At 38.5% G+C, this 14271-nt stretch overlaps 1 protein-coding gene and 1 long non-coding RNA gene across 6 annotated transcripts in view; one reads left to right on the top strand and one right to left on the bottom strand.

Annotated features, from left to right (window-relative positions):
• The window catches only part of LOC140465092 (uncharacterized), a 959861-nt gene that overhangs the window by 240655 nt on the left and 704935 nt on the right, over positions 1-14271 (top strand). The gene's annotated exons all lie outside the window — the stretch shown is intronic.
• LOC140465091 (dyslexia-associated protein KIAA0319-like) overlaps positions 1040-14271 on the bottom strand; it is a 111729-nt gene continuing 98497 nt past the window's right edge. For all 5 annotated transcript variants that reach the window (XM_072560964.1, XM_072560963.1, XM_072560959.1 and 2 more), the window contains exons 17-21: positions 12949-13091; positions 10602-10724; positions 5858-5948; positions 5646-5734; positions 1040-4145 (exon numbers count right to left, since the gene is read on the bottom strand). In XM_072560964.1, the coding sequence (XP_072417065.1) occupies positions 3970-4145; positions 5646-5734; positions 5858-5948; positions 10602-10724; positions 12949-13091 (622 nt within the window). In that variant the 3' untranslated portion in view covers positions 1040-3969. The remainder of the gene's footprint in view (positions 4146-5645; positions 5735-5857; positions 5949-10601; positions 10725-12948; positions 13092-14271) is intronic.

Here is a 14271-nt window from a genome sequence, read left to right as displayed (position 1 = left end):
TTTCAATGGATTAAATGTTTTTGAAATGTACTACATTGTCTATGGCTAAAACAGCTGACTTAGCTGGGAGAGAATAATGTCTATTTAATATGTAAATTATAAGATTTCCACTAATGTAAAGTAAGCTATCTAATATTTTTTGTCATTTGCTCCAGTTACAACTTCAAATCTCTGCCCTCTTTTAATTCTGACTGCAAGCACATGCTTTCTTTATAAATTGTTTCATCTTTGTCAGTGGTAGCTTCAAATATTTATGCCCAAGCTTCTGTTTAACATCTCTATTGCTTTACCTTATCCTCCTCTTTCAAACCTGGTTTACTGACCAAGGTTTTTGAACATCTATTCTTCATATTTATATGTGTATTTTATATTAACACACACACACATTTTATTTATATATATGGCTTAGCAAATTTTGTTCAAAAATGTGCTTTTGAATGTTTAGCCCTCGCCACTGTGTTTCTATTAAGCTGGTTAATCAGCCAGAGTCCAACAAAAAAATGTTTATCCCTCCGTGCCATTGTCCTATTCTCTCCTCGTACCCATTGACATTTTTATTAAAAACATCGAAAACAGATACTGGAGTTAAAAGGTTTATATAATGCAAGCTGATATTTCATAGATTTTATAAGAATTCATACAAAGTGACATTTTGCCAGTTTGGATTATTCAGCAATGGAAAGAGTATTTACTTTCACAAAATAAAGGTCTTCTGTGATGTACTCCTTCTCCTATAGGAGAAAGACTTATGAATGCTTTAAAAATATCTTTGTTCCTGAATTTGTTTATGCAGATAAGACCTCCAAGTATAGTTGAGAGGGAGATGGATTGGGCATGTATTCTTTAAAAATAAGTTAGTATTACCATAAATAAGCTTGTGCTCCCAGTGGATTACACATATATAAGTAACCTATGATAGTGTATGGCTAGGCTAATGGCTTATCCATATACAGATTCCCAATCTGTTGAAGGTATAAAACACTACTGTATTTCTGGCCTCACCAAATGTCAGAAAAAAAAACGCTGACACACTAAATGGTTCAGGTTAAACTATTCAATTAAATTTATTGTCACTTACACGACACAGAAGCAAGAATAAATCAGCAAGTTAGATAGCAATACATTAAGTTATTTTGAGTTGACTGTACTTTTTTTTTTGTCCTTGGAGTTCTTTCACTGACATGTACTGAACAGAAATATCTAGGTACTTTAACCTGTTGGCTCACTACTCTTCAATAATGTGAGCTATTGAAATGGCCAAAGCTATAAAACCTCTCTTTCTGTTGAGAGGTTTTAGAAGATAGAGCTGGTAAAAAGCCAAAATCAAATACAAATAGTGCAGTAGCACTTCACATTCAAGTATATTGGTTATATCTCATCCAGGAATAAACAAACTAGTCCTCAAGACAATTATTAGCCTGTTATGTATGGCACAGACATTCATCCACACTTCTTCACAAAAAGCTTAATTAGGAAAAATACAAAATGCACCAAATGTAATTAGTTCTAATTCAAAATTTGGGCCTGACTTCATTCAAAAAAATAGTGTATCCTAAAATGTAGAAACAACAGTTTCATGGCTGACATCCATTGTTAAATTTAATCGCTGAAGTGGACTAGTTCATAAACACGTCAACAGAGGATTTCTGATGGGTTGAAGCTAACCAGAGCACAGACACTCCTGCACCCTCTCTCCACTTGAAGCAGTAACATGTCAGGGTTTAGTTTTGGTTTCTGTGGAATTTCAGGACCAATCTCAGCGGTTTGCTCATCATGGAACCTATATCTCAGGACCCAACTGGGACATCAGGAGTTGAAGCACCATCCTAGCCCCCCCACCCCATAAAAGAGGAACAACTCAGAGGATTGGTCCATCAAATAGAGAAATCATGTTTATAAAAAAACTGAAGTGATATTTAATGGTAACTCCATACACAGCCACACTGCAAAGTGGTCAGTCTTCTGTCCAGCATATAAATCAAAAAGTATTATGGTATAAAATTCAATACATGACAGGATTGTGTTAGAGCACACAGGATGAAAAATATCTGATAGGAATGATGGAAATTGTTTTCTAAACAAAAGCACTTCACTTTGCAAAGGTAACTTTGGAAATTATTGTAGTTAGCATAATGTCAGGTTTTGTAGTAGAAAATTTGCAAACCCATTCCACTGATAACTTCCTGTAAGCCGCTGGATATGGGGCAGATATTACCAGCATTGGCAATCGCGTGTTACATGGAGGAAGGATAGAGAAGGGGTTGCCGAGGAAATTGCCCCTTTTAATGGTGGTTGGCCCATTTCAGCCCTGTCTACAAAATGTAGCTGAGCAGAGTGTTTGGAGAATTACAAATGACTGGATAATCATAACAAAGAGGGAGGCCATTCAACCCTGTGTCCATGCTGGCTCTATGAGAAAAACTCGACTAAGAATTCTAGATTTCAATTGCAGTTTAGCTCTACTCAAAACACTATTTATAATCTTCAAATGACAGCATGGTTACAAAGATAGTGTCACAATTGAGTTGCTCTTCCCATTCTTCTGGAATGTTGCAACTCTCTTTTTCTTGTAGCCCTGCAAATCTTTTCAAATAGTTACGTTCTGAAAACCAACATTTGATGGGCCTCCACCACATTCTAACAACATATTCTAGGTCCTAACCACTCAATTCACAAATATGTCCTTAAATTGCCTTTGGTTGTTTTGCAAAATATTTTAAATCATTGTACTCTGATTCCTGACCCTTTCACCAATGGATTTTTCTTTATTGCCCAGATCGCTTGTCATTTTGAATTCCTCCATTAATTGTTTTACTTGGAAAGACTAAGATAATGTTACCAACTAGTGGGAATAGGACAAAATTAAATGTTCTTGCACTTAGGTTGGTTCAGTTTTTCTTTCCCAATCTAGAAACTAATATTTAATCATTTTCCCTCTTTCCTTAAACCTACAGCACAAAACAGATGATCTGTTCATCAATCTCACTGTGTACATATGGGGTGCCTGGTCTCTATCCAATACAAGTGACTGCAATTCAAAAGTATTCAACTGGCTCAGTGAAGAATGAGACTGGAATTAACATGATAATGCATACAATGCTCAAGTCTTTTGATAGATTATGGATTGCTAAGAAAGGTATTTGAGTTTGGAGGAAGTACATTCTAAATTAATTGCTCCAACCTCGATTTGTCATAGCTAGCTATTACTTAATTTGCTTTACTAATTCTACCTACAACTTTGCTTTTGATTGGACCAAAATACAAATGAGCCAATTAGACTGAAAATTAGTCACAAAAAAAAGGGTTTCTCATTTATGGAAATTTCCCAAATGTAAACAGAATCATATTTGCACAGCTAACTGTACAAGAAACAATATTGCTGCACTGCAGCACCAAAACAGATAGGGACTGATGCTTTCATATTGTGAGAAAGAGAATTTAAATGTAATATCCAGATCCATTTGTTTCCCTATGAATTAACCTTTGGTTTTTAAAAACTTTAATATTTAGCATCAGGATATGAAATGTACCATTCATGCATTCTACTAGTTTTCATTACCAACTTGGATTTCCACATGAAGAAATTACTCCATGAAAATAATTCACGTGACCTTTCTTACAGTTGGAGCTGCTCTTATCTCACGTTTATACGCTATGTCATTGCAGACTTATCAGAAATTCCTAGAAACATAAGTCTGCAGGAAACTGAAAATACAAAGTCCCTCAGTAGTTCATATCTAACAAACCTCTCTGCTGTCAAGGTGTTGACATCCAAGATGAACAATCGAGAGCTGAAAAAATTGTTTCCTTCAGTAGTTTCTGAAAAAAAAACCTCTTCCAGAGTACACCAACATTTTGAAAAGAAGATTTTATATGCTCGTTAATAATTTCCAAGAGGGTAAGTGTACCCAGTTTTGCACTACAGTAGAAGTGCACCACAAGTAGACCGCATCCTCTAATTCAGCAAATTTATCTGTTTTGGGGATGATAATTAAAGGAGACTCCATTCTTAAGTGAGCCGTTCACAACAACTTTATGGTTCTCTTCGATGGTTTCTCTGCTAAAGAGTGTGTTCTGATCACTGTCAAATTCTGATTCAGATATCATCAGACTTGAGTTATGTTCTGTGCTTTTGTGTTTCACACCTGAAGTGGAAAATCATAATGCAAAGTCAACAGCTGGTACAACTCTCAACTTTGTTCCATTTTAGTATTTGCATCTTGATCAAACACATATCATCCTGTTGTTGTGGTTCTGTTCTCCGAGCTGGGAATTTGTGTTGCCGACGTTTCGTCCCCTGTCTAGGTGACATCCTCAGTGCTTGGGAGCCTCCTGTGAAGTGCTTCTGTGCTGTTTCCTCCGGCATTTATAGTGTTTTGTACCTGCCACTTCTGGTTGTCAGTTCTAGCTGTCTGCTGCAGTGGTCGGTATACTGGGTCCAGGTCGATGTGCTTATTGATTTGAATCTGTGGTTAAGTGCCATGCCTCTAGGAATTCCCTGGCTGTTCTCTGTTTGGCTTGTCCTATAATAGTAGTGTTGTCCCAGTCGAACTCATGTTGCTTGTCATCTGCGTGTGTGGCTACTAAGGATAGCTGGTCATGTCGTTTCGTGGCTAGTTGGTGTGACCAGCTATCCTTAGTAGCCACACACTCAGATGACAAGCAACATGAGTTCGACTGGGACAACACTACTATTATAGGACAAGCCAAACAGAGAACAGCCAGGTGGACCCAATATACCGGCCACTGCAGCGGACAGCTGGAACTGACAACTGGAAGCGGCAGGTAGAAAACACTATAAATGCCGGAGGAAACATCACAGAAGCGCTTCACATGAGGCTCCCAAGCACCGAGGATGTCACCTAGACAGGGGACGAAACGTCTGTAACACAGATTCCCAGCTCGGCGAACAGAACCACAACAACGAGCACCCGAGCTACAATAAATCCTACCAAACTTTGAACATATCATCCTATGAGAACATTGCAAATAAAAAGCAACTTCTATAAACTCAATGCCTCACAATTCCTTACAATCACTGTAATACCTCTGTAGGCATACTTGGAGGAAATACAGCAAAATTATTATGAACAGAAATGTAATTTTAAAAAGCTGATCATTATAAGTCATGTAGGTTTTGGGGTAAATATTTGTCAAGACACCAAGAAGAACCCTCTGCTCCTCTTTGAAATAATACCATAGGAAATTTAACCACCTGAGAGACAAGGCCTTATTTTAGCATCTTATCCAATATCAGCACCACTAGTAATGCACAGACCTCAGTACTGCATTACAATATCAACCTGGATTATTTGCCAAATCCTTGGAGTCATAGTTAAACCCATAACCTTTTGATTTAAGGGCAAAAATAACATCACAAATATTACATAAGGGCTCCCATAAAGAAGAAAAATGGAAGAAACACTTTATTTTTTAAAAGTGAACTACTGAACATTTATCTAGGGCACTGTGGGATAACTATCATTCCAGTAATCTGGAGGTATTTCAACATTGCTCTGATTAATAACCTTTGAAGGTAAAGTGAGCTACCAAAAGTACTTAGAATGCAATAAGATTTCTAAATGCATATTCAAAGAGTTTCTTCTGGTTATACATCTTGGTATTGCTATAAATACAGCACTAACCATATTTTGGCCTCAGTGCCATTTGTTCCTGATCATCCATGTTGTCTAAGATGGTGTACTTGTTTTTCTTCCTTACTTTGGTTCGCTTTCTGGTGCAAAAGAAATTTGTGTCACAAAATTGAAAGTTGTTCCAGTAATGTGTTACTTTTCCTTCATGGTTCCTAATGAGTGATGCAGAAGTTCATCATCATCATCATGTACAGTATGCCTACCTCTTACAGCAACAGATACATGTCCAGCATATTCCGCCAATAATGATGATCATTAGAAACACTGACAAAATCACATACAACACACTCCAGTCTGTGAACAGAAAAATGAACAAAGTTTATGAAAGCAGCTGAATCACGTTTAAAAATTTGCATTTATATTTATATCATATATATCACCTTTCACAACCCCAGAACATCCCAAAGCACTTCACAGCCAATGAAGTACATTTTAAATTGAATCATTTTAAATGTAGGAATCATAGCTAATTTGCACATAAGGTCCCATGAACATCAATCTGATCATCATCAGATAATATTCCTTTATTGATGTTGGTCAAGGGATAATTATTGATGCAGAACTATGCCACGTTGCATATGGATCTGGAAGAATCTAAAAGAGTTAATATTTAATTGAGTGCAATTAAGCAATGAAGACTTTGTAGGAAAATAAAGTCTTATGGGAGACAGATCTAAGGCTAGATTCTGAAAAATAATGTAGTAATGTAGGGCTTATTATAATCTATAAATAGCTGCAGAGATGTCATCTTATTTACATGACTCTTCTTATTCATGCACAGCAGTGCACATAAGACCCTGAAGAATCCCTGAAGTTCGAAAAGATTAGCAGCTCATGTAACATGTGAACAGTGTGGGACCTGAAGATTTAACAGCATCAGAATGAACATGACAAAAATACTAGTATCTCAAAAGAAAGGAGGTAATACTGAAAGCTGAGGACAGCAATCCTCCAAAGAAAACTTGTGACAACTCTCATTGCTGAAGAATTCCACAAAGAAGACAGAAAGCAATTCAGGTGTGAATTGCTGGAACAGAGATACAGATTATATCACAAGGTTTTGGTCTGTGGCAGTGGTTCCAAGTGCAAGTTTACCCAGTGACCAAACAGACATCAGAGATTATATGGTATGACCTGCCTGTACTGCAAAACAAAACTTTTCACTGTACCTAGGTACATGTGACAATAATAAATGAAATCAAAAACTAAAAATCTTTGGTTCAAAGGGGGTACCATAAACAAAACAGTAATTCAGGCTGAGTGTGTAGAAAATGGTGTAGCTCAGATCAGGAGTCATTTGGCTTTTCAATTGTGACCTGTTGTTGTAAAGCGGAAGGTCTTAGCAATAGTAACAACCGCTTTTAGTTTGTTCCTGGGAAGGAGGCCACAGCAGGAACATCTGGCCTGCAAAGAGAAAGCATCCACCTCTCTCTCTCTCTCCCCTCTCTGGAGATGTGGGCGGCACAGTGGCACAGTGGTTAGCACTGCTGCCTCACAGCGCCTGAGACCCGGGTTCAATTCCCGCCTCAGGCGACTGACTGTGTGGAGTTTGCACGTTCTCCCCGTGTCTGCGTGGGTTTCCTCCGGGTGCTCCGGTTTCCTCCCACAGTCCAAAGATGTGCAGGCCAGGTGAATTGGCCATGCTAAATTGCCCATAGTGTTAGGTAAGGGGTAAATGTAGATGTAGGGGTATGGGTGGGTTACGCTTCGGCGGGGCGGTGTGGACTTGTTGGGCCGAAGGGCCTGTTTCCACACTGTAAGTAATCTAATCTAAAAAAAAATCTCTCTTGTAGCTAGTTCACCTTTCCCCTAAGTTTCTTTCTCTGCAAACTCCCTGTTGAAAGGAGTAAAAACACCCTCAACCAATTGAGAATCGGTGTGTTCACAACCCCATCAGCAGGGAGTGGAAAGGAACTCATGGACCCAAAGGAAAACCCTTATTGATGTCTGTGATCTGTACTGGTCCGAGGACTGCATTTTTCTGACTATTTTTGTCCTTTGCCATCCATAATACTGGTTTCTTGTCTTTGTGTTTGTTATATGTGGATGCAAATATTAAGAAAGGGGTACAGTTTAGGTTAAAGAATTATAGATTAGCATAAATACTTGTTTTCTTGTTAATGGATAAAACATTCTATACATATTATTTAACTTGGATTAGATAGTTGGGTAAAATTGGTCCATTTAGTAATAAACTTTTCACATTTGTGATGATTCCAGAAATAGTGGGATTTGATTTCCAGCACACTACACAAGAGAGTTGTGACACAACATAGAAGGAGATTATTCTGCCATTATATTTGTGTTAGGTTTTTGAAAATTCCACTGCCTAATCTTTTCACCAAAACTCTGTAAACTATTCCAGTTCTGGAATATCCCATTGCTCTTGGAAAGCTCTTAACGAATCTGATACCACCTAAGGCATTTCAGATCCTAGCAATACTCAATGTGAAATCAATTTGTCTAATTTCCACTCTAGACATTTAACAATGATTTTAAAACAATGGCCTTTGTTACCAACATAGCTACTAGAGAAACGATTTCTCCCTACTTGTTCTACCAAAATATCTCATAGTTTTGAACATTGCCATGAAATTGCCACTTAATCCTTCTCTGCTTTAAGGACAGCAATTACATATTTTCAGCCTCGCCACATATATCTGAACACCGTCATACCAGGAGTTATCCTCATGTGTTTTTTCCAAGGCTTTGACATCATCAAAGCACAATGCCCATAACTGGACACAATAATGTAGCAGAGGTGTAACCAGGGATTTGCAAAGATTTGGTATGGCTTTCTTGATTTTATATTCAATCCGCTAGGAGAAAGTGAGGACTGCAGGTGGAAGAGAGCTTCTTCAAGGAAGGCATCCTTGTAAGAAGATTCGCAGTAGGTTAAAATCTTCTAGGAGAAAGTGAGGACATTCCTGAAGAAGGGCTCATGCTCAAAACGTCGATTCTCCTGCTCCTTGGATACTGCCTGACCTGCTGCGCTTTTCCAGCAAAAGATTTTCAGCTTTATATTCAATCCCCCTACTTAAAATGCCAAGTACCCCATACAATTTCTTAGCTGCCTTATCGACTGGTCCTGCCAACTCCGTAAACATGTAAATATATACCTGCAGGTTCCTGCACTTTTATTAGATATTATTATAATAAGGCAATGGATTGTTGTAAAGTAATAATGCAGTTACCTGCAGTAATGCAGATTATATTGCTTCTCCATGTAGTTCTTCTCAGAGTGGGTTTCACTTCACATTTATCGACTTGAAATTGAAATCTGCTACCATCCTCTTCATGATTTTTATCAACAGATTTCAAATTTTAATTCCCTATATCTGGGTAATTTATGTATAAGAAAATCAATGTTTCTGATGGCAACCCCTGAGGGCTGTACTCTGTACCTCTTTTTAGCTAGAGAAATGTCCTTACATCATTACTCTGTGTTGCCTAACACTTTGCAAATTACGTACCCAAGTTACTACAATCACTTTAATCCCATGTGGTATCTTTTGAGTATGTCTGTTATGTGATCAAGTGTTCTATTAGATGTTCATCATTCAGACAGAAACATCGCAACACTGAAATGACTCCACAACACCGGTGAATTAATGCTTGACACATCTGCCTGAAATTTCTCTTCGGCATTTTATGTAAAGCTCAGTAATTCACGTAAGAAGCTAATGTGTTCTGTGACACCATGTGAGAAGGCATTTCTGACAGCTTTGGCCAGACACCATTGCTTCAGCTCAGGAATATGGGCCACTGTCTAATAAATTCCAGTTGATAATGAGAAATTGTCACATAGAATGTCACATTCATTCCTTTGATAAATAGCTATGAACACTGTGAGAACGGATACCTCTGAGACAGCCTGGGTTGTTTGATAGAATAGGAATTAAAGCATTGACAGTCTTATCTGAACAGAGTTTCCCGATAAAAGCAGGGTTATTTTCTAAGCACATTAAGCAGAGGATTGCAACATAATAATCCTGTCACTTTGTTATTTCAATGAGGTCTCCAAGCCCAACTGTTGAAGAAATCAACCAGCCACATCCATTCTAGTTTGAACTTGCAGTGGCACTAACAGCCATTAATGAAGGCTCACTGTTATGATATCAGTGGAGATTTTCACCTTGGGTCTGGGTGGGTTGCGCTTTGGTGGGTCGGTGTGGACTTGTTGGGCCGAAGGGCCTGTTTCCACACTGTAAGTAATCTATTCTAATCTAATCTAATCTAATGTAATCAATGGAACAAAAGCAGTTGGGTTTTGCAAAGGTTTAGATGCCTCTGACCCGATTAACACCTGGATGTTAAGTACAAAAATCTACCCTCAAGTGTGCTGTCCTGACGGGAACACGTTACTCATCTAGACAATATGTTGACAATCTTGTTCAGCTCACATTGTGTCCTCTGGTTCCCATAAATTGGAGATAATCAGCTCTAAATTCTAAATGCTGGCGATTCATTGGGTGGTTGTCCTTTTACGCTCCACATGACGAGTGAACTTATAGCCTGATACATTGTTACTCAGCACACAACTGCCATGCCACATGAAGTACAGGACATAAGCTTTGCTGAAAAAAGATATCTTGTCAAACCTCTTCATCTTGCACTCATCAGGATATTTCAACTTAACAAAAGAGGTGACAGCCATTTGCAGTTTTATTTATTAGGGTAATTCCCTGACTAATCAGTCAAATTTAAACAAAGCCTAGCTGTTAACTATCAATCAGCATTCACAGGTGTATCCTCCAAGGTTATGTCTCTACTAGAGTCTGCTTGCCAACCAATCAGCACTCTCCTCATGAAATGTATAAGAACTGAATTTATATTCTTGCAAAATGTTTTGATATGAGGGCAAGACAAAATCCTTTGACAAAATGTGACTGCTTTCAGCAAGAGATATATAACCGCTCACCCATACTTTCAAGCGAAACTACTCACCACAGTTGCTCTCTCCATCGTCGAAGTAACGCTGTATCAGATTCTCCATCCAGAATGCATAGCAGACACAACGCTTAGTGAATGGGTCACAGTGCCCATGACCTGAGCATTTCAGAAAGCAGACTGCAAACAGAACAAGCCATCCACAAATCCTTAAGTATGTGTGTAATGAAACCCATGATTAGAAAGTACAAGGTTTTGAAGCCAGATAATTCCTGGAGGATCTCCTATTGCGACAGACCACACCAATGGAATACAGACGGTTCTGATATAATGTGATGGTTCCATTCTCATGCAATCTTGCGTCATAGGAAAATTGCACAATAGCTGCATCATTCAAATTAATGGAGTCGGAATCATGTTATAGCCAATACAAGTAAGGGAAGTTAGTGTTCTACAAATAATGGTCTAAATTCTTCAATCGCATTAAAGCCAATTTGCATTGAAGAAACTTGTGTTATAGCAGAACGAACTGTATGAGAAACAACAAGGTTGTAGTGTTACAGAGCATGGACTGACAAATTACTCAGACCTCTAGCAGCAAAGCAAATAGCCATTAAGATTTGTGGCATATTGCTTTATCCTTTGTTTTATTTTAGCTCCTCCAAGCAAAACTGGGCTGGAGCCAATTGAGACCGACAGGTAGTCTATTAATGCCCATATAAGGATTTCATCCTGTGGCCCCCCACCCCACCATCACACACGTCCAGCCTCGGATCTATTAGTATTGGGAAAAGTCACCACTATCCTGTTCAATACTGAGTACAACAAGATGTTGCCGACCTTCTCAAAAAGAGTCAATACAGGATTGTTGCCAGCTTTGTAGCCAGAGACTGAAAACCCTGTTGGCTCCAGAAGATTCCAGCCAAGTTCTCATTCTGTGCCACTAATCTGCCTGCTAAGCATTGACTCCATTAGTTCAATCTTCATCTCACAACTTCAACACACAATATATCATTGCACCAGTGAACTGCAATACCATTTGTGACAATAGTCCTTTATCAAGCACTCTTTCACTTACAATGATCAATTATAGGCCAATCCACCTAATGTTAGTAGTTGAGTGAAAGTGGATTGGAGCTGGAATTCCCTTATAATTTCTAAATTCAGCTTTCTACAGTAATTGGGAACAAATTTACTTGGGATTTGGACAAGTATCAGCTAACAAGTTAAACTCAGTATGAATTTGTTAAAGGAAAACTAATAATTGACCTGAAATGCTAATTCAGTTTCTTCCTCTGTATACCCTGCCTGATCTGCTATACATTTCCACCATTTTGTTTTATTTCAGATTTCCAGCACCCATACTGTTTATTTGGTATGGAAAAAGGATTGTTTTCTGCAAACCAATAGGTTGACTTAAATCATTCATTACGGAGATGCCTATGAAAATAAAAAAGCATTAGAAAAGGATGGCCCATACCCTCAGGCCCTTCAAAGTGCATAAGGCACTTTAAAATGGACATTGTTTTGCTAACATTTCTGTTATAAATTCCAAAATTGGTATTTTAATTAAAACTTGCCACTTTGCCTACCGAAAGTAGTGATTCAGTGTCTCCACTGATGAAATGACATAATCGTCAAATTTAATGCCCACCATAAAAGTAACATTTTAAAGTATTTTCAAAGATAGATTTAAATGCAAGGATTTGTAATTAGAAAAGTTGACAGGAAGCCTAAGAAGATCCAAGATATGCAGAAAAGAAACTAGCAGAAGCCACTATCAATTTGCTCAAATAAAATCCTTTGTGGACATGGGGACAAAGCTAATTAATTGATGGGCAAATTAGATTAGATTAGATTAGATTAGATTAGATTAGATTACTTACAGTGTGGAAACAGGCCCTTCGGCCCAACAAGTCCACACCGCCCCGCCGAAGCATAACCCACCCATACCCCTACATCTACATCTACATCTACCCCTTACCTAACACTACGGGCAATTTAGCATGGCCAATTCACCTGACCTGCACATCTTTGGAGTGTGGGAGGAAACCGGAGCACCCGGAGGAAACCCACGCAGACACGGGGAGAACGTGCAAACTCCACACAGTCAGTCGCCTGAGGTGGGAATTGAACCCGGGTCTCTGGCGCTGTGAGGCAGCAGTGCTAACCACTGTGCCACCGTGCCGCCCATACAGCAATACATCCAGATAAAACCAGACTTAATTGAAACAACAGTTAATATCATATTTAAGCCAGTCTTCAGGAAATGTTATTTACTTATACACACTTTATCAATATAATTTACAACAATTTTGATTGTAAATAAGACTTTGGTCTTACAATGGGACCTCTATAAGTGGAACCATTCAACAAGGTAAATTTTGAAGATATTGCAACTCACCAGCTGTATCTATCCTCAGGGTTTTAAAAAGCAGGAAATCCACTTTCTCTCTCATGAGCTGTTTCTGCAAACTCCTGGCCACATCCACACCTTTAGACACCCTGTACGGCTGCCCATCTTGAACGTAGAACGTCAATAATGTACTGCAGAGATGCACAATAAAAAACTATCAATCAACGACATAATACACGTAGTTTTGTCATGTCCAGCACGCAGAAGAAAGTCTTTATTTATTACCACAAATTTTAATTGAAACAATGGCAAAGCTGTTCATCATCAAAGGGGTCTGTCAACCAAATCTCCAGAGACAACAAAAGGACAATTTACAAGACACAAACTCCTGTTCACAAACCCAATGCATTGCTGTATTTAAAGCAAAGGAAGGCTATAAGGTATATTATTCCCAAGAGAATGCATTCACAATCATTTAAGTGAATCATGCCCTGAGTTTGGAAATGATTTACCATTTCACATGCCTTTTTCAAATAGGGTTAGGATTTGTAAAGCATCATAAATATTAACACTCAATCCTGAGTGTGAACAAGCTGGGGCACAGTTCCAGTGTGAAAAGCCAGATAAAAACCAGCAAGTTGAAGGGTAGTGGATGGAATGGAATCGATTCGATTGAAACACCTTGGTCTTCTGAAACACCTGGCTGGGGACTTCGACTTGGAAGGAGGCAGGGCTCATAGAATGGTATCTCCATCATCCCAATGCTGTACCTTTTGTGTCAAAATGTGCTTTAAGAGGGATTTGTTCTGTCCTGTTTCTCTTGAAGACAGGTGCCAAGGTCTCTGCTCCATGGAAAGGACAGTGAATAGTTTTGGGTTTTTGTAAAATTAGACAAAAAAGACAAAAGAAGCATGAGTGGGTGGAATCAGGCTCACAAAGCCCCCAGGGTTTGAGTTTTTCTTTCAGTTGTTGAAGTTAGTGTTTTTGAACTTGAAGCTGCTAGATACAGCTGTCCCTGCTGCTGCTGCAAAAGCCTGAGTTTTCTCTCAGCTGCGAGATTCATGCTTTTGGTTTCTCCTTTCTCTTGAACTGGAGGAGATTACAGATGAGAGAAATCTGTTTTGCTGAATTTGCTTTTGCCAGGGGTGTGTTTATGGGATGCTGCTATATTCGAACAGTTAACAACAATTCCATTTGCCTTCCTAATTACTTGTTGTACCTGCAGACCAATCTTCTGTGATTTATAGACAAGGACACTCAGGTCCCTCTGAATATCAGCATGCTGCAATTTTTTATCATTCAAGTAATACTACCTTTTACTGTTACTACTACTAAAATGGATGACTTCACATTTATTTACATTCTATTCCA

Source organism: Chiloscyllium punctatum, chromosome 41 (assembly GCF_047496795.1).
Source record: "Chiloscyllium punctatum isolate Juve2018m chromosome 41, sChiPun1.3, whole genome shotgun sequence".
NCBI lineage: Eukaryota > Metazoa > Chordata > Chondrichthyes > Orectolobiformes > Hemiscylliidae > Chiloscyllium > Chiloscyllium punctatum.
The sequence above is the reverse complement of the archived record's forward strand: the minus strand, read 5'-3'. Positions and strand labels throughout refer to the sequence as shown.